The sequence below is a fragment of the Dioscorea cayenensis genome, chromosome 2 (assembly GCF_009730915.1).
Source record: "Dioscorea cayenensis subsp. rotundata cultivar TDr96_F1 chromosome 2, TDr96_F1_v2_PseudoChromosome.rev07_lg8_w22 25.fasta, whole genome shotgun sequence".
In the NCBI taxonomy this organism is placed as follows: Eukaryota; Viridiplantae; Streptophyta; class Magnoliopsida; order Dioscoreales; family Dioscoreaceae; genus Dioscorea; species Dioscorea cayenensis.
Window position 1 is genome coordinate 22497364 of NC_052472.1, and position 25167 is coordinate 22522530.

Sequence of the window (25167 nt, forward strand, 5' to 3'; positions counted from 1 at the left end):
GGCTGGTATTAAGAACAATGAAATAACTTACATTAATACATAAAGCACTTTTCCTATACAATTAATTGTCCTGAATTTTTTAGTTTTCAGTTAGATTTTTTTTTTTTCAATAAAAAGAAAGGAAGTTTTTAAGTGATATGTGCATTGATATACAATCAGTCAAAGTAAATAATCTAAGTGGGATTCGAGAAAGAATAGAGATTCATTTTTGAGGAAGAATAAAAGTAGGTATAATTAATGGATTTCAAGATGGAAACAGAAAAGGGGAGAGTCACAGTTATTTCCAAAAGAATTAATAATAAAATATAAATAACATTTTTTGTTCATTTTGGATCGGATTTGGAGGCATATATGATTTAATTAATTTAGTCCAAGGGATTGCAAATCCTATATATCCAATGCTCAAATCTGAGTGCATTCTTTTGGATAGATATTTGATTTTAGGGATATGTGGGCTCCTTGGGAATTTGATTATGTATCTTAAACTTTGATTTGGATTTCAAGTTGTGGATTCTTTGTATTGATGAATCACAAACTTGGTTTGACTTTTCATGAGCTTCGGCTTTTATGCTTGTGAAGCTTTTTACAACTTGTGAACTCTTCAACTCTTCATCCTTGAGGTCGTTGAGCTCATTTGTTGATTTATTTGAAACTTGAAATTTGGACATTTGATCTTTTGTATCTTGGATTTGATTTGGAACTTGACTTGACTTTCCATAAGCTTCGGCTCTTGGGCTTGTGAAACTTTTGTGCAACTTATGAACTCCTCAATGCTTTAACTCTGAGGTTGTTGAGCTCGTTTATCTTGGATGTTTTGAGTTTGTCTTGAATTTGATCTGGACTTTAAGTTATAGATTATCTGCATTGAGAAATCGCAAATATGGTTTGGCTTTTCATGAACTTCGGCTTTTATGCTTGTGAAGCTTTTTACAACTTGTGAACTCTTCAACTCTTCATCCTTGAGGTTGTTGGGTTCATTTGTTGAATTTGCATTCTTTGATTTGATTTGGAACTTGAGTTAATTTTTTTTATAAGCTTCAGCTTTTGGGCTTGTGAAACTTTTGTAACTTGTGAACTCTTCAACGCTGTAGTCTCGAGGTTGTCGAGCTCATTTGTTGATTTATTTGAAACTTGGAACTTGGACTTTTTAGTTTGCATCTTGAATTTGATTTGAAACTTGATTTGATTTCTTTATAAGCTTTGGCCTTCAAGTTTGTGAGGCTTTTTGCAACTTGTGAACTCTTCAACCCTTTAACTCCGAGGTTGTTGAACTCATTTTTTGATTTGTTTGAAATTTGTATCTTGAACTTTGAAACTTGCATTTTGGGCATTTGAACTTGAATCATGGATTTGATTTGAATTTCAAGTTGTAGATTCTCTGCATTGATGAATCACAAACTTGGTTTGGCTTTTCATGAACTTCGGCTTTTATGCTTGTGAAACTTTTTTGCAACTTCTGAACTCTTCAACGCTTTAGCTTTGAGGTTGTTGAGCTCATTGGTTGATTCATTTGAAATTTGCATCTTGAATTTTGAAACTTGCATTTTGGATTTGATTTGGAACTTGATTTGATTTTTATAAGCTTGACTTTCATGCTTGTGAAGCTGTTTTTGTAACTCATGAACTATTCAACACTTTAACTCGAGGGTTGTTGAGCTCATTTGTTGATTCATCATTTTTTAATGCCTTGATTTTTGATTTGATTTTTTTCTCTTTTTTTGTTTTTAAAATGCTTGGCTTTTGAAGATCTTGAAATATCTTCATCACTCTTAAGAGAATCGATGGCCTCAAACGAGGTCCATGAGGCTCGAAAAAGAGTTTTTATGGGTTTTGGAATTTTTTTATCACTCGAAAGAGTCGATGACTCTCAAACAAGGTCCATGAGCTCAAAGAGAGTTTTCACGGGTTTTGAATTTTTCATCTCTCGAAGAGAGTCGATGGCCTCAAACAAGGTCCATGAGCTCAAAGAGAGTTTTATCGGTTTTGGAATTTTTCGTCACTCCAAAGAGAGTCAATGGCCTCAAATAGGGTCCATGAGCTCAAAGAGAGTTTTAAAGGGTTTTGGAATTTTTTGTCACTCGAAAGAGAGTTAATGGCCTCAAACAGGGTCCATTAGCTCAAAGAGAGTTTTAAGGGTTTTGGAATTTTCTATCACTTCTAAGAGAGTTAATGGCCTCAAACAGGGTCCATCAGCTCACTCAAAGAGATTTGTCATCACTCCAAAGAGAGTCAATAGCCTCAAACAGGGTCCAAGAGCTGAAAGAGAGTTTTAAAAGGATCTTCGATTAGCCGATCCGGCTCAGTGATTGTTAAGAGGCAATGAAGAGGCCCTCCAAAAAGAGAGCAATCGACATGCATTGAGACATCACGGTGAGCTTAAAGGGGTCTTGTGAAATTACCAAAGTACCCCTCATCTTCGCTAAAAATCCTTCTTTTTTCTCTTCCTTGCATTGAGGGCCCTCTAACTTTTCATTTTTTCACATTTTATGAAATTTTGCAAATGAACCCCCAAACTTTCATATTTTCATATTTTTCATGGCTTTTGCAGTTAAACCCTCGAGCTTTCATATTTTCGCACATTTTCACAATTTTGCATATGTGTCCTCAAATACTTCGTTTTTTACTTATCCATAGATTTTGCAATGAAACCCAATTTTTCTACAAAATTTTTGCCAAATTTTATAACAGAGCCCCTTCTCTCTTTTTTTCCTCTTTTAACAAAGAATCCAAATATCGAATGAATAACATTCTGTCTCGGATTACATCGAAATATTAGCCAAATCTAAAGGCCAAGACATGAGATGGAGGTTTTGATTACGAAAGCATGCTGGCAAGTAATACATAAAGACATGCTACTATGGTATATAACTCATTAATAATTTAAGCAAGGAATGCATGGTTCACAAAGCAATCCACAGTGCATGTCCCACCATGACTAATATTCACATAGGAATGAATGAACAGTGAAGCACGGGTTATGAGAATTTTTGTTTTGTAAAACTAAAATCTAGGCATTTTGCATGGATGCAACTAGAACATGTATATGTATAAATATTTTTGAATAGAATTCTATAAGAGCATCTACCTCTTGAGTCATAAAGCCATGTAGTCGAGTTTCTCAAGCATGCCTCGAGATTTGTGCTAGGGTTACGAACATCATCTTGCTTGTCGTGGTGGAGCAATTGATCTTTTCTTTCTTTTTATAGGGAAACATCAAAATGCCAACAAGTCAATTTGATGAAGAACTTCATCGATGATCTTTATGATTGAATGTTGTCTCTAGCCATTGATCTTCTCATTGCCTCGGGATTGAGATCGAGATATGGGATCGGAGAAGAGAACAAGCAACGAGGCTTCTTAGGTTCTGCCAGGGTGGTGACGGCGGCAGAAGCCATATACATCGTCACCACCACTGCTGTACTTCATCTTATCCTTGACTTTCTTTTGGCTCATCTCGTGGTAGAGAAAAGAGAGTGGGAGAGGAACTAATAGAGCCGAAGGACCATTGTCAGACTCTTCTTTCTTCCTTTTCAGTCTCTCCTCCTTCTCTTCTCTTTTTTTTTTTCTGTTCCCTCTCTCTCTCTTCTTTTTCTTCCCGCTCCCTTTTTTCTCTTCTTTTTCCACAAATCCTCAACTTCCCCCCAAAAATCCTCAACCCCCGAGAGATTTTTTTCCTTCTTCACTAATTTCAAAATCCCTTCTTATCTTATCCATTTCTTTTTATTTCTTTTTATATTCTCACTTTCGTTTTTAATTTTTGATTTTTAATTTAATTTATTATTTTTTTCACGTGACAATTTGTGCCGTATATCATTTTAGCCCTCATATATATATTTTTATTTTGATTTTTCTAATATTTTTTTCTTCTATTTCTTCTTTTTTTTTTTAAAAAAAAAGTTTATATAAACAGGATACATATAAATTTATAAAAAAACAGTCAAATTTTGTACGTATTTTTTTAAAATAAAATAAATAAATCATAAAATTATTAAAGTTTGTATTAGTGAATTATTTGTTTATAAAATAAATAAATTGCAACTTTATTAAAATATAAAAAAGGATACAAGTAAATAAAGATAAACACATCATCATACATTGGAGAGCCCTCACAGTCCACTAGCAGTGCAGTGAATGTGTGAATTATATATATATATATATATATATATATATATATATATATATATATATATATATATATATAATTATGTAAATATTCATGACAAAATTCTCGACATAGCTCATCTAGTATCCCTTGTTTTATCAACCAGAAAAAGAGCACATTTGCGGTTATAACAACATGGTCGGAATTCATTCAAATATGTGGTAACCTTATTTGATATCAACATGCATGCTAGATACCTGATTTGCAACGTAATCCAAGATGTACACAGAGACACATAATAGATACTGAATTTAACTTGTTAAAGAGCAAGGATGATTGTTCTGATCGAGAATCCATTCCCAACTGCATGTGGCTCACTTATTTGATCATCATATTTGTACATCCATCCAGTGACCATCTATAAGTGCATTGTAGAGGGATCATCATAGCTCCATAAACATAAACACAAGTTATAAAATAAAAAATAATAATGAAAAAATAAAAGGAAACAAAAGTGATGATCGCTTGTGTTTTAGGCTACAATATCCTCATTTAGGGTCTATTTCGATGTTTCGGCTGTAAGCTGGGTCATAAAATCGAGGCAAAAGACTTTACAGACGCGACTTATGGGCGTAAGTCTACCAGTAACGCACGCAACTCATTATCTCAAATTCTTTATGGCCTCGTTCTTACGCCTGTAAAGTAGTTGAAAGTGGCTAGGTATAAAAGATTTTGATGAGAGTTTTGAAGGTATCTTTTGACGGTCAAGTTGAGGAAAAGAAGGGAGTTTTTCTCCATATTTGTTGGGGCGATTCATCAAGAAGAGAAGCCTTACCCACCTTTAAAGAAAACGATTGAAAGCCGTCGAGGAGCACCTTGGTGGCGTTTGTGGAAGGAATAGAGGGATTTCATCGGTAATGGTAATTTCAAGGGGCAAGATTAGAAAGGCCAAATACGGTATGTGAAACCACAGTGAAGAAAGAGATGACTTTAGCACTACGGGCAAAGTGTGGACCCCACTTGTTATTTAAATTTTTAAATTTTTAAATTTAATTTAAAGTCTGAAACCAACCTTATCTTTCAGGGATCGTGAGCCCCCACGTTCCTGGCAACCGCTAGTGGTTACGGGATAAATTAAAATTCCTAAAATTAGATAATTCGTAGCCTTCCTCTTTCGCTCGTTGTTCAATTTTGGGGCGTGTAGCAAGGGACGAGGAAATCTTTACGTGTCGAGTGCTCATCTAGGAGTATTTGTGGTAGGTTCGCTTTCTTTTCTTCGATGGGTTATCTTTTATTAGTCCTTGTTGTGATTCCTTAATGCTTAGGGTTTCCTTTTTGTTTTTAAATTGTTCTAGGGTTTTCAGGAGTGGTCAGGAGTATCTGGTTTTGTCCTTGAAAAAGTTAACAGGGTAATTTGTGGAAGCCTAATTTCGGAGTGCTTTTAGTTTTGGTGTTAGACAGGGTAAGTAAATCACGTATAAACCTCGTATATATATAATTTTCGATTCTCGTGAATCATCGATACAATTATTTAATAACTTTGGATTTTTATTGTTAAAAACCATTCATGATATTATATTTAAATGTTTTGAGATTTAAAATACTGTATCTATCCTTATTTCAAAACTTAGATTTCTAATTATTTAATTGCTATTTATTTGATTCTATACTTAATTAATTACGGATCTAAGATTTATTTGACAGCCATTACTCTGATGATGTATTAATTCAATATTTTTGATTTTGATTGCTGTGAACACTTTGACTGTCAAAGGTTACGAATTTCACATGTATTTATTCGTTTATTTAATCGATTAATATCTGATAATTTAATTAAGGATCTCATGTTACATCAACAACCATTTAATTAGTTATTATATAATCTACTCATTTTGTTTTATTATGAAAGTACGAAATATTTATTACTTGAGAATTTTTGGAATGGTTTTCATAATTATTATTCAAATTCTTTAACCATAAACTCGAGTGATGAATTTTTATACTTAATCAATTACCGAGTTTATTATTGAGTGGTTATCTATGTTAGGTAAATTGTATTCATTAATTGCTTTTATGGATTAGATTATGAAGATAGTGTACTTCAATTATCTATTTGTTTAAGTTATTATTATTTGATAATAATTGGAATTATTTTTTTCATTAGAAAAAAAGGGGATCACCCGAATTTCAGTATTTTTTGTATTGACAATGATTTTTAGACCCGACTTATTTTTGACATAGTAACTCTGTAGTCCCCAAATTAACTTTGCAATAACCACATCATCTGAGGGTTAAACACCCGGCCAGTGTCGACACGTACTTTCGACTGCGATAAGAAACTAGTTTCGCACCGTTCCGTCGGTGGAGAATAACGGGACTCAGAAAACTGCGCTCGGGTCATCGAGGGTAAATAAATGAACTCGACAATCCAACTCGGGTCACGAGTTTAAATATATGAATTCGTGGTTTTGTTTACGGCATTAGTTATTTGGGGGACATATATACTCGCTTTACTTGGAGAAATTATAGTTGTTTGAAACACTCGAAATCGAAGTTTTATTTCATTACTTATTGTATAAATTTTTACACTTAAGCATGTTTTGTGAAATTATTGAGTTTTTGTGATCCCTATATTTTTTTAGTGGTTTAGCTTCTTTGAGTCGTCAAGCTCATAAATAGTGGTTTTTATCCTTTTCAGATCAGGAGTAAGGGTGTGGTGGATAGGTTAGCGGGGACTGTTGAGCGAGCACCAGTTGGTTATCATGTAAATAGTCTTTATGTTTGTGAACTTAGAACTGTTATTTGTTTAAGCTTTGAACCTTGCACTTTTAGTTTCCGTGGATCATAGTTGTGAACCTGGTTATCGTATCCCTTAAATTCTTGTTCTTGTGATGTTAGTACCTTGTTATATCTTATCTTTGTAAGACAGATCCTGAGGCCTTGTATGTCCATTGGGTCTCGACCTTATGGGTATACGGCCGTTTGTCAATGCCTCGGGCTCGGGGCGTGACACAAAGGACACAAGTATCAGTGGCACAACTTGTCCACTTGGTTTCATCGTACCGTGGGAACCTTCGCAGTTCTCTTCGTTGCTTTTGATCCACAACTTGTCCACTTGGTTTCCGTAGCACTATGGGAACCGTTGCAGTTCTCTTCATTGCTATTGATCCACAACTTGTCCACTAGCTTGTTTCGTAAACGCGTTTCTAAAAAACAATGAAAGAGCGCTCGATTAGCAGAATCAGTTCCATCTTAATGGCAAGTACATCACATTACCAAGTGCACTAATATTGAAAATAACATCCATTTACCACTAAAGCAACTGAACTCAATTACATAATTTAAACCATAAAAACAGAAATTAAACTATATCTAAAGGCTTGGTTAAATAAAAACATCCTCTAATATTATTGGCAAGATATTCAAGTTGGAGCAAGATAACTTGTCACCTGCTTTAAACCATATATAGAACCAACAAACGAGATGAACAGCATATTATTGCAGCCATGGATCATGCAGTCATTCACATGCATGTCTTTGGTGTAGAGTCCTCTACGTACCATGCATATATGTCTCATGAATGAAATTAAAATATGGTTGAATTCGGACACTATCATGAGACCCATTCATCTAACAAATCAACAACTTCATGCCATTCATAACTATCCATTCACATCTTTCAAGTTGAACATTCTATATATATAATATACGTATCATGTCTCAGAGGCGGCTTCAAATTAAACCATTAATCCCAATATTCCTTCAAAGTGTCTTATAAATACCCCTTGCAGGACTCAACTCAAAGGTCATCAGGACTACATTCAAATCAAAACACTCTCTCATGGCAAAGTATTCAAATGAAGGAGTTGCAGGACTAGTATTCATGGTGCTCTTATTGCTAGCAAACATCAACCTCAGCATGCAAGCATGCAACCCCAGTGGATTCCTGAATGGCAAATCAGGAAGTTGCAACACAGACTTAAATGCTGAGTGTTGCAAGTCCGGTGAGACGTATCCGCAATTCACATGCTCTCCGCCAGTGACCGATACAACACGGCAACCATGACTATCAATAGCTTTGCTGAGGGCGGGGACGGTGGAGCAGAGTCGGCTTGTGACGGCCAATTCCATAGTGATAATGAATTGGTTGTGGCACTTTCCTCCGGGTGGTTTGATAATGGTAGCCGATGCAATGAAAATATCAGGATCAATGCGAAGGGTAAGTCTGTATTAGCAAAGGTGGTTGATGAATGTGATTCTGTGAATGGTTGCGATGAAGAGCATGACTTTCAACCTCCTTGTCGTAACAATATTGTTGATGCTTCACCGGCTGTGTGGGAGGCTTTGGGGATCACCGGAGAAGATGTCGGTGAATTGGGTATCACTTGGGCCTATGCTTGAAAATACAACTGTTTTCAGTTCTTATATAATTTGATCAAGTAATAAGTTGCCATCAACTAGTTCTATCAAGTTTTTAATGTCTATGATGGCTTTTATATTTTCTTTGTGCCTGTCATTCTATCGATTTCCAAAGTTTATGGTATGATTTACATCAACTTAATTAGATTCCATGCTATACCATATTTCCTCATTTTATGTTTTTACTATTGAATTGGATGACAAAATTAATTTTCTTTATATGTAATAAATGTTTTAACTATATTCAATATATTATATCAATTTGATATAAATCAAAGAATCCCTTGAAGAGAGTAATTGGCTTGGAAGAATTATTTATGTTTTAGTAAAAACTATCCAAGTCCGGAAAAAAAAATAAAGGCAAAAGCGCAAAAATTTTCATTAAATTAATCAAGTGCAATTTAGAGTTTTTGGGCCTCCACCAGCTCGAGAAAGTGATCTTGAACAGGCCACCGGCTAACCAAGTGTTATAGTTGTTTCCACACCAGAGTGGGAACCCCTTCCTCTTCCACTAGGGATAGCTTCTCTTTATCTTTCATTGGTGTTGTTGTATCTTTCCTTGATGTTATTTTTTGCATATCTAGTGGGATTTGTTATAGTCCCTGTCATCTCTCCTTTTTATCCTTCTCTGGTGTTATTGTTGTTTTTATTTTTTTATTTTTTTAAAAATAGGTGACAAACAATCCCCCAAAAATTTAAGAGTAACAAACAGAGGGTTTTACTGGTGTCTTAACGATCCCCAAAGGGATTTGTCATGTGTGGCGCCTAGTACGTGAAGCAATGAAGGCACGCTATGTGTGCTCAAAATGGTAAATCAAGGATCGGTAAATATCTCTTGTCGCACGTACTGATCTTAGAGAGGTGGAGAATACTGATTCTCTCATAGGGGACCCAATGAAATGGTCCATTTGAATAGTACTCTACACTACGAAGAACATGGGATTTTGAACCTGCAGCCTGCCCACTTACTATCAAAGTGAAAACCATTGTACCATGCAGTGGTTTTTCCCATCTCTAATGTTATTGCTATACTTTTCTAGTTTTTAATAAATGTGATTTTTTCTATAAAAGAATTAAGCATTGAAGTATTGATGGATGAACTAAAAAGGTGTGTATATTCACTGCCAAATTGTTCTACACTTTCCTCAATCATAGGGATATTCTGGCCTGACAACTCAGATGATTTCGAATGGAAGTTGTCTGTGGCAAATTAATTTTTTCAACTAGTTAGCATGGGACAGTCACATACTCACACTAAAGAACTTAGCCGCGAGCAAATGGTTAGTTGACTTGATTGCTCCTTGAACACCTTATTTGAGTTGTGGGGTTTTTGGAGACCTCATCCCTCCCCACTAGTAGGGATATTGAGGACTTTTTTATTAGGGCCATAACTTGGAATATATATCTAGAATGGAATGCAACTATTTTAGATGATAAATACACATATGTTATCTGCAAGATCATTTATATATTTTTGTCATAAATTAATGTAGCTCCTGCAGCAAAGAAGGCAAGATCGAAGGCTCACCAGCTACAACTAACCGCAGTTTGGAGTTCTTGGACACCATTTAGATTCAAGCGATTTTACAAATGGAACAACTTGGTTAAGAGCTAGCTTGGCTAGCAGGCGCGCTTTAGCTCCGCAGCTTTCTCTTTTTGTTTCAGTTGTGGTTTTTGAGGTTTTTTGTTTCATGTCCCTGTTACATCCCCTGTTTTTATTTTTGGATAAAGCTGATAAATTACAATTTAATTAAAAAAAAAAAAAATTAAAAACTGATATAGATAAACAATGAACACATTTTAAAAAAAACATTGTCATATATTCATATATAGATTGGGCAGGGTTCACGCTCCAGTAGCAGTGAATCCGCCAGTATATATATATATATATATATATATATATATATATATATATATATATATATATATATATATATATATATAATTCATGACAAAATTCTCCACATACTCCTCTAATCTCCTTATTTTATCAACTAGGAAAAAAAGCAAATTTGCAGTTATAACAACATGCTTTGAATTCATTCAAATATATGGCATATGGTGACCTTATTTGATATCAACATACATACTAGTTAGATACCTGATTCACAGCTTAATTGCAAACATATATACATATAGAGACACAAAATAGATGCTGAATTTAACTAGCTAAAGAGCAATGATGATTGTTCTGAGAATCCATTCCCAATTGCACATGGCTCATGTATTTGATCATCATATTTGTATATCCATCAGGTTGCCCACTGTAAGTGCATACAAAGAGTGGCTGCCGGTCATTGTTCGCAACTTAGAAGAAGATAAAGCCTGAGTCACCCGTTGCATTGTCGGACGAGATTGTGGATCAGTGTTAATGCATTTCATTGCTATCAGAATCACCGCAACCACTTGATTTGCAACTCGATCATTCAGATGAAATATTGAAAGTCGTTGATCTAGAATATCTTTCACTAACATGCTCATTGATAAGCCGTTGTTTATAAGATCACCGGGATGAGCTCCATGTATCACTTCAAGTGCTACAACTCCGAAACTATATACATCGCATCTCTTGGTCACTCTCATCATATAAGCAAGCTCTAGCATCAAACAATCAAGCAATCAAACATCTTCTATAGTAAGGAATGAGACAATCAAGATCTTTGAGAATCCATTATCGGTGGGCATACCTGGTGCCATGTATCCATATGTGCCTGCAAGCATGCTCCAATGAGATGAATCAGGTTTAAGCAGTTTAGAAATGCCGAAATCTGAAACACGAGCATTGTACTCTTCATCCAAGAGAATATTGTTGGTTGTTATGTCTCTGTGAACAATGGGTGGTGCACAATCATGATGCAAGTAAGACAAAGCTTCAGCAATGTCTCTGATGATATTCACCCTCTTGATCCAATCCAATTCCATTGCTTCTTCTTCAGACCTTAGAATGGCACCCAAACTTCCTCTCTCCATGTACTCATATGCAAGAAAGCAGTGTTTGTTAGCAGAGCAGAAGCCATAGAACCTGACAATACTCCGATGTCGAACTAGAACTAGTGCTTGTATTTCATTATGGAAAGCTTGGTCATTCTCTTGGCCTTCTTCTTCTTGAATTCTTGATTGCTAGTGTCCCTCCAGATGATAATGTAGCTTTATAAACTATGCTGCAAGCTCCGACACCGATTTGATACTTATTATGAAAATTTTCGGTTGCTTGAATGATTTCTTGGTATGCTTCTTTGCCATTACTGACACTCCAAATTGACTTGAAATGGCCATCAAATTCTTCAACAGAGTTATTTGTAGTAAATTTCTCTCGTGGTGGCTGTTTGTTACAGAGCAAACTGATTTGTAAGAACAAGAATAGGAATAGAATGCTGAATATGGGAATGACAACCAAGAGAATGATTTTGTAATGCTTTCGTGAATCATCTCTATTTATCAAGAGAGATTGGTTACATGGAGATAAACCATGTACTTGGCCACATAAACCTTTGTTGTGAATAAACCACTAAATTGGAGCTTTATGAAAGAAACGGTTATCTGGAAGTGGACCGTATAAAGAATTATAAGATAAATCCAATGACATCAAGCCTACCATATATTGAAATGAAGATGGAACGCCACCAATCAACTGATTGTGTGATAGATTCAACTTTTGTAATTCTATTAATTTGCAGAGTTGTGATGGTATCTCTCCTGAGAATAAATTATCACTCAAATCTAGAACATCGTTCAAGTTTAGATTACCGAGTTGAACAGAGATGGTTCCATTCAAATTATTATCACTCAGCTTCAATGAGCGCAATTTATGACAATTCTCCATTTGCATTGGAATTTCTCCACTGAAGTAATTACTTGACAGATCTAGAATTTCTAATGAATGTAGGTCACCTATTTCAGTTGGTATTGTTCCTGAGAGATGAATATTGTTGCTCATATTCAAGAGATATATATTAGATAGCCTGCTAAACTCCCTTGGAATCTTTCCAATCAGATTATTGGAAGAGATGTCAAGTAACTGTAGCTTTGGTAAAAGACTTATTTCACTAGGTATTGAACCATTGATCTTATTACCACTGATCTTAAGACTTGTCAAATTGAGACATGCTCCCCAAGATGGTGATAAAGTGCCAATCAATCTATTAAAGCTGAGATCAATATAATTTAAATGCGGATGAACACCAAAGCTTTGAGAGATATCTCCAGTGAATCGGTTTCTTTCAAGCCGGCCAAACCCTGACTAAGTTTGTAGAATTTTTCAAACTAATCGGAACAAGACCTTGGAAGTTATTATATCCCAATGCAAGATATTTAAGCAAACGTCCCTTTGCCAAATCCTGAGGTAAATTACCAGAAAGGCTATTATTTTCCAATTGTAAATCAATTAAATTTGTTAGGTTGACCAATTCATCAGGCACTGTGCCAGAGAGATAATTGTTAAATAGACCTAAATGAGTGAGACCTTTCAAACTTCCAAGAGGAGGAGGAATTGAGCCAGAGAGTTTATTTTCAAAAAGCTCCACTTCTTTTAGAGCCATCAAATTTCCAAAAGAAGTAGGAATGGATCCAGATATTTGGTTTTCAGACAGGTACAAATTAACCAGGTGGGTCAGGTTTCCAAAGGTCAGAGGAATGGATTGTAATGAAGGAAAATAAAGCGCCAAGGCAGTTAGTATTTGAACAAGGACAAGCACAGAGGAGCATGGATGCTGAATAAGAAGTACCAGTTATGACAGAGAAGACACATGCTTTTAATCTGGTGGAGGATGGTGGGCTGCACTGGCGTAGGAGTAATAGAAAACGGATGGAGAGCACGCTGCTAAAGGGTTTTTGTTAACCCGTGACAATGTGGGCCAAATGGGAAGAGAAAAGGACGCAAGGACAAATCGTAGTGGTGGGGGGCTGAATGGGAAGGGAATAAGAGGAAAGGAAGAAGACAGAGAAGGGCATGAAAAGAAGTGAAATCAAGTGGCTCGTGAACATCCCTGGGGAGGAGATTTCTGGTGAATGTTTCAGGAGGGAACTCATCCCATTCTATTTTTGGTTTTGCATCTTGTATGTTGTATGTTTTTATGTTTGTGGGAGTTATTATGGCTGCGAAGCTGTAATGTTGCTTGTCTAGCTAATATTGTGTTATTATGAAGTCTTAAGTGTGACTGAAGTCACTGGATCTCTGCTTTTTTTTGTTGTGCTAACGGAGGACTTGAAGATCTATGGAATGAAAATTCAATCTCTTCTGTATAAATCTGGAATTTCTGAATCAAGTTGTGAATTGCTATTTTAATTCATAACATGGATCCTGATATTTGGTTGTCATAAAGGAACAAACTGACAAGTTGGGTGAGGTTGCCTAGGATTTGAGGAATGGATCCTGTTAGTGTATTATTACATGTATACATATATACCTTTATATTTATATACATATACTCTAGAGTATACACACTCTTGTATACATCATTATTGTATTTATATGGGCTGCTTTGTTCTAATGAGAAGTGCTTCATTCTCTTCTCTAATATTCTCTCGTGTTATCTTATCTAACATGGTATCGTGAGACCCGGCCGATCTCGCCGGACCTTTGCCGGATTTCAGTCCCGGTCCATGACGCCGACGCCTACTCCTCTCTTTGTCGCCGCCCTTGTCTTCATTCCATCCTTGCTCGGATTTGTTTCTTCACTAGATTTGAAGCCTCTTCACCGGATCCTTGCCGAATTCAGCCTCGCCTATGATCTTGTCCGCCCTTTGACGGATCTGTCCGCTCTCCAACGAGCTTTTACTAGATCTCCGACAAGCTCTGGTATTTCTCCAACGAAGCTTTGTCAACCTTAGCGCTTGTTCTTCTTGGGTTTCCTCGCCGCTGGCGTTGTCTGCCACAAGCTTTCCCGTGTTGGCGCCCCCTACGACTTATCTTCTTCAAATCACTTGTCCGCTCTTCGGTGAGCTTTGCACACCTTCACCCGAGCTTTGCAAGCCCTCCCGACGTGCCTTGTGTGCGCTCACAGCTCTTTCCATCGCACAGGCCGAAAGTCCCGGCTCTCGACAGGTGCTCACGCACTTTGATTCTCCCGACCAAGACAAGATCGCACACACTTTGAGGTCCCTTTTTCAAGCATTTCACTTTAAACAAAAAAATTAAAAATTAAAAAAAGTTAAAAAAATTAAAAAAATTGCACGCCTTTTTCAAGATCCCAAATTCCTAAATTGGCATTTTTCTTCCTAGCCATTTCTCACAATCGATCCTCGGCAATTCAATTCCCTGTGAATTGAATTCTTTTTCATCACAGTGCATTGTCACACTTATTGAGACTTACATATATCTATATATTTATATTAATATATATATTAAAATATATATATATGGCAGCATCTTCTTCATCTGCCTTTTCTGAGTTATCTTGTATATGTCATTACTCTAAGCATCGTGGACATACGACTCACCCACCACAACAGCAGAGGTCGTTTCGCCCTGTGCCTCGTTCTTCTGCTCCAGTCCTCGCTTTTGATTCTTCTGTTGATCTGCTCTCACTAGTTGCTCAGCTTACCAATCAGATCCATGCAATGCAGCATGCTATGCAATCCAGTACTTCCTCGCTTATTTCTACTGCTCATGGTATGTCTTCTTCTGTTATGTCTACTGCCTCTGGTATGTCTTCCTCCTCTTGGATTTTAGATTCTGGTGCCACTCATCATATGACTGCAGATGAGTCTACTCTAGTTTCCAGTACTACCCCTCACTCATTTTCTAGTGTTCGCACTGTTGATGGAAATCTTCTTCCCGCTCACAAAATGCGGTCGCTTTTCACCCACTTCCCTTGACATTCCTGACGTCCATCTTGTTCCTGGCCTAGCCCTCAACCTTTTGTCACTACCAAATTCATCGATCATGGTCTCACAGACACCTTCTCTTCTTCTGATTGTTTTGTGCAGGACCATCTTACAGGCAAGAGGGTTGGAACCGGGCGTAGAGTTGGCGGACTTTATCACTTAGACCAACTTCATCTTCCCTCTCTTCCTTCTTCTCCCTTGTTGCATCTCAGGTGCTCTCTCGATCACGGCATCGCTGCCTTGGTCACTTGTCTAATGATCGCATACAACTCTTAACTACTTCAGGTAGTCTTGGTTCTATTTCTTCTAATTCTTTACATCCATGTATTGGTTGTAAGCTAGCTAAGCACACAGCTCTTCCTTTCTCATCACGAGAATCTCTTTCAGAATCACCTTTTGATATTGTTCACTCGGATGTTTGGGGCCCCGCACCATTATCATCTCTTGGTGGTTTCTCCTATTATATTAGCTTTATTGATGATTTCTCTCATTATACCTGGCTTTACTTATTGCGTTCTCGATCTGAGGTCTTTGCCATTTATTCTCAATTTGCACAAATGGTACATACTCAGTTTGGCAAACGCATTAAGATCTTTCGCTCTGATGGTGCACGTGAGTATCTTTCTACAGCTTTTCGAGAGTTACTCTCTACTCATGGCACTTTAGCTCAGCAATCATGTCCTCATACACCTGCTCAAAATGGTGTTGCTGAGCGTAAACATCGTCACATCTTGGAAACTGCTCGTGCCCTCCTTTTTTCCTCTTCTGTCCCTCAAACCTTTTGGGCTGAGGCTATTCTTACTTCCGTTTATCTCATAAATAGGACTCCTTCCCCTACTCTTTCTGGTGTCACTCCTTATGAGCGTCTTTACTCTCAAACTCCCTCTTATGGTCATCTTCGCACTTTTGGTTGTACTTGTTTTGTCCTATTACCCGCTATTGAGCAAACCAAACTCTCTCCCTCGTTCTGTCATGTGCATTTTTTTCTGCTATAGCTCCCGAACACAAAGGTTATCGCTGTTATGATCCTCAATCTCATCGTCTTCGTATTTCTCGTCACGTAACCTTTCTTGAAGATACACCTTATTTTTCCTTATCTTCTCCGAATATTTCTTTTCTTCAGCCTTCTTCTAGCACATCCTCTTTAATTCCCTCTATCATTATTCCAAGTTCCAGTATCAATGCCAATATGGTACCTCCTCCCGACATCTCCACTGACACTTCTCATGTTCCCCCATCCTCATCATCTGGGTGTATTGATGGTTCTCGTGATTCACTTCCTCTTCCGCCGGGCCACCCTCTCCTCGAAGATGCTCCCTGCCGCCTCCCGTCGTTACCTCGCACTCGCGATTCGCCATCCCTCCCGCCTCGGTATGCACTTTCTCTTTCCTCTACTTACTCCCACGAGTTTCAGGCTTTCCTTTCTTCTATTCACTCCCATTCTGAGCCACAGTCATATCGTGAGGCTGTAAGGCATTCCCATTGGCAGCAGGCTATGACAGAGGAACTCGATGCCCTTCAGCGCATGCATACATGGGAGCTTGTTCCACTTCCCTCTGGTGTTCGTCCTATCAGTTGTCGGTGGGTTTATCGGGTCAAGACTCGAGCTGATGGTAGCATTGAGAGACACAAGGCACATCTTGTTGCTCGTGGTTTCACTCAGGAGTATGGTATTGATTATGAGGAGACATTTGCTCCTCGTGGCCAAGTTGACAACCTGCTCGCCTTCTTTTTGCTATCATAGCCGCCTCAAGACCGGCCACTTCATCAGTTAGATGTGACCAATGCATTCTTACATGGAGATCTTTCTGAGGATGTTTATATGACTCCTCCTCATGAGTTTTTCCTCATCCTCCCTCAAAGATGTCCTGCTCATCTTCGTCGGGCTATTTATGGACTCAAACAGCTCCCTCGGCCCTGGGTTTGAGCGCTTTCGCAGTGTCGTTCTTGCTCTTGGTTTCATTGAGAGTTCTCATGATTATGCTCTCTTCACTCGACTGCACTCCCTCGTGGACTCACTATTCTTCTTCTTTATGTCGATGATATGGTCATTCTCGGAGATGATGTCGATACTATTCTTTTCTCCTGAAACAACAACTACACACGTAGTTTCGTGATGAAAGATCTTGGACCTCTTCGTTACTTTCTCGGTCTTGAGGTTGCTTATTCTCGTCGAGGTTATTTGGTGTCTCAACAGAAATACATCTCTGATATTTTTCGACGAGCTGAGCTCACAGATCTCCGCACGGCCTCCACTCCGATTGAGTTGCATCATCGACTCTCCTCCTCCGATGGTGAGCTTCACCCCGATCCCACTCGCCATCGCGGCACTTGTGGGTGCTCTCGCTTTATTTGACCATCACTCGGCCCCGACATTGCTTATGCACTCGTGTTCTTAGCCGCCTAGGAGTGCTCCCTCGCCCACTCATTATGCTCGCCCTTTTACGTAGTTCTTCGCTACCTTCGTGGCACCATATCTCGATCTCTATTATTTTTCTCGCCACGCCTTTGCTTGAGTTACGCCGCGATATTGTGATGCCGATCAAGGGTGTGATTCTTCCGATCGGGCGATCTACTCACCGGTTTCAGTATTTTTTTCTTGGAGATTCACTTATCTCTTGGAAAAGTAAGAAACAATCTACTGTTGCTCTTTCCACTGCTGAGGCTGAGTACGGTGCTATGTCTTCCACCCGCCAAGGAGGTTCTTTGGTTGCATGCATTTTGATGGACTTTGGTGTCTCTATCTCTATCCCTACTCCCTATCTCATCGTGGATAACCGGAGTGCTATCAAAATTGCTCGCAAATCCTCGCTCTTCCATGAGCGTACCAAGCATCTTGAAGTCGCTCTTCATTTTGTTCGTCATCATTACCTTGCTGGCAGTATTATTCTTCCATATGTTGCCTCTACACAGCAACTTGCCGACTTGTTCACTAAGCCGCACACTATCTCTCGATTTCAGTTTCTAGTTGCCAAACTCTCGGTTTATGACCCACCGTGAGTTTGAGGGGGAGTGTTAGTGTATTATTACATGTATACATATATACCTTTATATTTATATACATATACTCTAGAGTATACACACTCTTGTATACATCATTATTGTATTTATATGGGCTGCTTGTTCTAATGAGAAGTGCTTCATTCTCTTCTCTAATATTCTCTGTGTTATCTTATCTAACAGATCCTGTGAAACTATTACTTGAGAGATGAAGTATATTAAGATTAACCAAATATCCAATCTCATGTGGGATGGAACCTACCAAAAAATTTCTGGAGATGGATAACCTTCTCAGCTTCACAAGAATACAAACCTCCAAAGGAATAGTGCCTGAAAGCTTGTTTGTGGACAATCTCAATGACTGAAGATTAGTAAGATTACCCAAAGTTGGAGGTATGGAGCCACTTAACTGATTCTGAGAGAGCCACAATAAGTTGAGTCTTGTCAAGTTACCAAGCTCTGATGGGATGATGCCTGTGAGATTGTTGTCAGAGAGAGCAATGGCGGTGAGCTTGGAAAGAGCTGAAATTGCTGCAGGAATGGATCCATGGAGATGGTTCTGTTTGAGGTCGAGAAGCCGAACTGATGGCAGAGCAAAGAAGTTGAGAGTCTCTAGCTTTCCCTCCAGTCCAATACTTGCAAGTTGGATCATGGTGATGGTTGGCATAAGATGGCCATTATATTCGCAGATGTGATTCCAGCCCGACTTGCATGGACCGGTGTTTGACGTCTGTGTGTTAAGGAGTTCTTGTGTTTCAAGGGTGGCCTTCCATCAAGAAGAGCTCTCCCTTGAGATTCAATCTTTGAAGTCGTTGCCATATTGAAAAAGACATAATTATCATGAAATATTGAGAAGAGTAGCAGCAGCAACACTAGCAACATCATTGATGAACGAAGCCATGCTGATTCCATATATTGCTGCCTAGCAAGCCATAATTGTGTATAGAGTTATACTGGAAGCTGCTTGTGATGTTGCTTAGATATATGGCCACTTAAATAATAATGCATTCTATAAAACCACAATTTATTAAAAAAAATAATTTAATTGTAATGCATTCCTTCATGATGGTCAATTTTTAATTGTTTTTGGGCCATCCAATCAATAGTGGTGATTATGTGTGGCCTCCTTTGTCTTTTTGAATAAGGTGGATAAACCACTAAACCACTAATTTATTAAAAATAATACATGGAAGTACAAGGTACAATAGTAGCAGCGAGAAAAAAACTAGAAAGATAGAAAACTGTAAACCTCACCAGAGATGAAGAGAACAGAGAGCAGAGGATACATGAAAAACACACAATAAAAGGGAAAAACTGGAGCCAGTGAGTCAACCATCTCGGAGACACAGCCCGCCCGTAAACGGATGTAACGGATTACTCGGCTTTAATCTGGGCGCCATACTGGAGAAGTCGGTGGATCCGAGCTCGTGAAGCTTTAAGGAGCGCTTGATCTTCCGAATGTCCTCCTCAAGCTTCCTCGCCGTGAGACTCGAAGTCCGCAGATAACCAAGTAAGAACCAAGTTAGTCGCTTTTGTATAAGGTAGAGGAAATAGTAGAACAACTATGATTAAAAAAATACGATTGTTGCGTGCTCCACCCAAATAATCCGAAAAATGGCCTCGCACAAAGATCCCAGAGATTTCTAATGGAGGTATTCAAAGAGGGAATCCAATTGGTCCAAATATTTGAGACTGAGGAAGGTAGGGTTTTCGTAATCAAAAAGGCACTTGAAAAAGGGACCAAATACTAGAAGAGAAGATACAATTTAACAAAAAGATGGTCCATCGATTCGAGTTATTGTGACAAAGGATGCATGTGTCACTATGCATCTGATTGCAACCTTTCTTGAATAAGTTCTCAAGCGTAAGAATCTTTTTATGTTTCTTTTCACTCTCATTAGTATTCTCTTTTATTTAATTGGTTTTATTTAATGTTTTTGAGGCCATCCAATCAATAATAATTTATCTTTCTTTTTCTATAAATTCATATGGTTGATTTATTTTCATAATTAAAAAAAGATAATTTTTAATTGGTTTATTTAACAAATGTATTTTTTTCATCTTTTTCATTTATTAGATTTTTTTTTAAATGACTGAAACCAAAATTTGTAATTAAAAATTAAAAATATGAAGTTAAAAACTTTTTTAAAATAAATAAACCATCTTTTAATTCTTATTTATATATTTTGAGAAAAGAGTCCGATGAAATTCTTGTTTGTTTTATGACTGTGGTATATAGCTTGAGCTTTTGAGGTTTTTATTTCTCAACCAAAATGATGAATTCAACTAATAAAAGTTTACAAAATGTCCACATATACCCCTTTCTTTTATTTTATTTTTTTTGAAAAAGTAGGTAAACCATGTTAATTAGAAAAGAGAGAAATAGAAACAAATCCAGAAGTTGAAGCTCTAAAAAAGCGCCTCAAGAAGTGGGAGAACAACAACAACAACAACCAAAAAATACTACAAGAGCATAAGGCCCTTAAAGGAATAAAGAAACCTTAGGGGAGTAAAAGAAGCTAAAGACTAGCTCACGCCAGGAGAAGGAGGTCCCACTGGGGAGGCATTCAACATAAGCGCCAAGCCCCTAGAAGAAAGAAACTCCAAACTTCGCTTGATTTTCATCGTTGGTTCTTCAACTTTTGTCTTTTTGAGTCGAGTCGACGAACCATGAAAGCAACATATGCTCAATCTTCATAATATTAGAAATAGATTGAAGACAATTAAAATTGAAAAATGCGAGCATTTCTCTTAATCCAAATGTTCCACATAATTGACTTCACTAGTAAATCCCCAAAAAGAAATTAAGGATTTCTTCACATTTTTTCTCCAAAACCCCAAAGGTCCAAAAGCGATCTAGGAGTACAACGGACTTGAAGGAGCTGCCCAAAGTAAGTCTAGATATGAGATGCCACAGGGCAATGCAAAAGAAGATGGTCCGTAGATATATTCAGTATCCACATGACATATCACACAAAGGCTAAGTTCTCCAGAGTCAAGATTTTATTATCCCAAACCAAACAGCTTAAAAAGGTTAATATTTTTTGAACAACATCCTTTCGTGGATGATAGGGACTCAACGACAATGCGCACCTCCATCATTCAAGAAAGAGTAGAAGGACACAATTAACTTCCAACGCCTTTTCATCAACCGCCGCTGTGGATTGCGTGGTGATGGTGGTTAATAAATGCCCTCATAGTCGGGATTCACCAATGGAATCTCAGAGTCCTACTCGCTAATTCCCGATTGTCCCTTCTTTGTACTGCGGATAACTCGGAAGAGATGAGGCCAGACAACAATAAGCAAGGAAAATTAAATAATAATAATAATTATTATTGACTTGTTCTTTGTATCACACAAGCATGTATAAATATTACAAACAGAGTATTTAAATGGTTGGAAATGCAAATTCTTTCAAAGCCCCCCAAAACACCATAAGCGCAAAGAGAATCAAGTTGGTGGACACAATTTCATAATAATATCTTAGAGATTTTAAGGTCCCATGAGATCATGGATGGCGACCAGGAGATTCCTTCTTTTCATAAAGGTTTGGCTGATCACATTGATGATGTTTATCAAGCATTTCTAGAGGAGGACCTTGCTTCATCTTTGCTAGAAGGTCTCACTATGCTATATTGTTATTATACACTATATTGTTTGTCCCTTCGTTTTTTTCTATTGTTTCTTCTTCGTTCTTTCTATTGTTTTCTTCTTTTTCACCATTGGTGGAACCTCTGGATTTTCAAAAACTTAATAGGCTAGATAGTGTTAGATAAATTATATTTGTGTCACTATGGCTATCATGTAAAGTAAATATTTATGTAATTTAAATAAAATTATAAAAGAGCAGGATACATGTTAGAAAAATTTCATTGTTGAAGGATTCTGGTCCAATCATCAAGAGACATGAAAAAAATCAATTAATGCTGATTTATAATGTTATATATATATGCTAGTTTTTATAAATAATTGATCAAGCTTTTTTATTACTTTTAACAAGTATCATATTATTAAGTATTCTTGGCATATATAAATTTATAAACATTATCAATACTATAAAATAACCTCGTAGATATATATAGTTGTTCAATGGTATGTTGTTATTTTCATACTATTGTTTTTATAAAAAGGCGATAAACCACATCTCATAAGAAAAGTGTACGGAACAAAAATAAAACAAAGGAATGAAACTCGACGCCGAGGTCCCATAAAGGAATGGAAGACGCTAGCTACAAGAAACCCAAGTACAATAAAACAAAAACAACCTGGTACCCAACTAGAGAGGGAAACTCTTAGGTACCAAAAACTCAGACATTAGGAACCTCCCAGGAAGGAAGCATGCTCAGGAGGGACACTCAAAGATCGCGATCCCTAGAAGTGAGGAACCTGCGACTCGCTTGATTTTCTTCATCTCCTCATCCATTTTTGTCCTTTTAGAATTTGGTACTGCATATATGAATGATTTTAACAATAATGGTAGCAGTTGAGGCACAAGTAAATAAAAAATGTAAGCATTTCTCTTAAGCCATAAGTTCCAAGTAATAGCTCTAAGCAGTAAGTCCCAAAATAAGGACAAGGGTTTCTTGATAGCTTTTATGCCGCTCCCCATAAATCTTGGGGAAAGGAAGGGCTACTGATTTTTTCTCATTCTACCTTTTGAAAGAGTCATTTTTTGTGTAAATACCTACAGAAATTTAAACTAGCTAGCTAGCTACAAATGAACCCATTTATGATTCTTTTGAAAACATAATTCTAAATTCAATGATTATGCCAACATTAAAGGGACTCAGCCAATTCATTAAATTTGCCACTAAACACTACTTTTTATTTTTTATTTTTAATAAACGTGATAAACCACCAAGAACCACTTTTTATCTTTATAATTAAGAGTGACAAATATTACTACAAAATTTAATTATAAACAAATATATTTATTAATTAATATTTAAATTTATTAATAATTATTAAACATCATTTATTAAGTGAAATATATATAATGTAATTAATTAATACTATTAATCCAAACTTTAATCTATTTAACGTAAAAAATAATAATGTATTAAAGTAGGACTAGAACATACATATATATGCTTAAATAAATTACGTAATTTATCTGGTTTTGTAAAAATAAAAATAAAAAATAAATAATAGCAATAAATTAATGTGGGAATACATTCCATTTCCACTTCCAGTGGCCTCAATTTCTCTGGTGTACTTTCTTATCTATATTTTCCATTTCAATGAATTAAGATGATTTATTTATTTATTTATTTTAAATGTGAATCTCGGTCGGTGCTTGACAAATTTTTGGATCTCTTCATTGCTAATAAATATATTCATTGCTTTTGATCCACAACTTGTCCACTTGTTTAGTAATAGTTCTTCTCATTAACATATAATGAAGTGCTAGATTAGCAGAATCAGTCACATCTCAATGCTAAGTGCATCACATTTGCAAGTGCACTACTAATGAAAATAACATCCCTTTACCACTAAAGCAACTGAATTCAATTACATAATTTAAACTATATATAAAAACAGAAATTAAACCATATTTCTAAAGGCTTGGTCAAATCAAAACACCCTCTAATAATCTAATGGCAACATATTCAAGTTGGAGCATGATAACTTGTCACTTGCTTTAAACCATATTTAGAAACAACAAACGAGATGAACAGCATATGATTGCTGTCATTGACGCAGTCATTCACATGCATGTCTTTTGGAGTATGGAGTAAAGTTCTACCATGCATATATGTCTTTGTATAAAAATGTTTGGAGTAGGACACTATCATGCGACCCATCTCATCTGAGTCAAATTGACATTTTTCATGTCATTTATAACTATATATCCATTTACATGTTTCAAGTTGAACATTCTATATATATATATATATATATATCAGAGCTGGCTTTTAAATTAAAACAATTAACCCAATATTGAAATATTCCTTGACAAAGTCCTATAAATACCCACCCATACAAGACTCAACTCAAACGTACTCATCAGTACTATATATTCAAATCAAAACACTCTCCCATGACAATGTATTCAAGTGAAGGGGTTGCAGGACTAGTGTTCATGGTGCTCTTATTGCTAGCAAACATCAACCCTCAGCATGCAAGCATGCAATTCCAGTGGATTCCTGAATGGCAATCAGGAAGTTGCAACACAGACTTAAACGCAGAGTGTTGCAAGTCCGGGGAGAAGTATCCGCAATTCAAATGCTCTCCTCCGGTGACCGATAAAACACGGGCAACCATGACTATCAATAGCTTTGATGAAGGTGGAGATGGTGGAGGAGAGTCGGCTATGATGATAGCCGATCTCCATAGTGATAAGGAATTGGTTGTGGCACTTTCCTCCGGGTGGTTTGATGATGGTAGCCGGTGCAATAAAAAGATCAGGATCAATGCAAAGGGTAAGTCTGTATTAGCAAAGGTAGTTGATGAGTGTGATTCTGTGAATGGTTGTGATGAAGAACATGACTTTCAACCTCCTTGTCGTAACAATATTGTTGATGCTTCACCGGCGGTGTGGAAGACTTTAGGGATCACCGGAGAAGATGTTGGTGAATTGGATATCACTTGGACTGATGCTTGAAAATGCAACTGTTTCCTGTCCTTAATTTGATCAAGTAATAAGTTGTCATCGACTAGCTCAATTAAGTATTTAATGACTATAATGCATGCCTCCTATATTTTTTCTTTGTCCGTGTCATGCTATCGACTTCAAATTAAGCATATGATATGCTTTATATCAACCACTTAGATTACCTGCGACAAAATCTTTGCTCATTCTATATTTTTACTATTGAAT

At 36.9% G+C, this 25167-nt stretch overlaps 4 protein-coding genes and 1 pseudogene across 4 annotated transcripts; 2 read left to right on the top strand and 3 right to left on the bottom strand.

Annotated features, from left to right (window-relative positions):
- The first annotated feature begins 7624 nt into the window (after nucleotides 1-7624).
- On the top strand, nucleotides 7625-8658 carry LOC120276316 (annotated as a pseudogene).
- A 2098-nt stretch (nucleotides 8659-10756) lies between these two features.
- On the bottom strand, nucleotides 10757-11491 carry LOC120275051 (MDIS1-interacting receptor like kinase 2-like). Its single transcript, XM_039281538.1, has 2 exons — nucleotides 11209-11491; nucleotides 10757-11118 (listed from the first exon to the last, which is right to left on the bottom strand). The coding sequence occupies exons 1-2, from the start codon at nucleotides 11489-11491 to the stop codon at nucleotides 10757-10759; spliced, it is 645 nt and encodes a 214-aa protein (XP_039137472.1).
- A 112-nt stretch (nucleotides 11492-11603) lies between these two features.
- LOC120275060 (probable leucine-rich repeat receptor-like protein kinase At1g35710) lies at nucleotides 11604-13059 on the bottom strand. The gene is made up of 4 exons (XM_039281550.1): nucleotides 12873-13059; nucleotides 12117-12757; nucleotides 11997-12061; nucleotides 11604-11862 (listed from the first exon to the last, which is right to left on the bottom strand). Exons 1-4 carry the CDS (start codon nucleotides 13057-13059, stop codon nucleotides 11604-11606), a joined length of 1152 nt encoding a protein of 383 aa, XP_039137484.1.
- A 5459-nt stretch (nucleotides 13060-18518) lies between these two features.
- LOC120275069 (receptor-like protein 18) lies at nucleotides 18519-18998 on the bottom strand. The gene has a single exon (XM_039281561.1). It carries the CDS (start codon nucleotides 18996-18998, stop codon nucleotides 18519-18521), a length of 480 nt encoding a protein of 159 aa, XP_039137495.1.
- A 5468-nt stretch (nucleotides 18999-24466) lies between these two features.
- On the top strand, nucleotides 24467-25022 carry LOC120280639 (putative ripening-related protein 1). Its single transcript, XM_039287528.1, is given in 2 exon segments — nucleotides 24467-24500; nucleotides 24503-25022. Coding segments are annotated over 2 exon segments (483 nt in total). The 3' UTR covers nucleotides 24952-25022.
- Nucleotides 25023-25167: the final 145 nt, after the last annotated feature.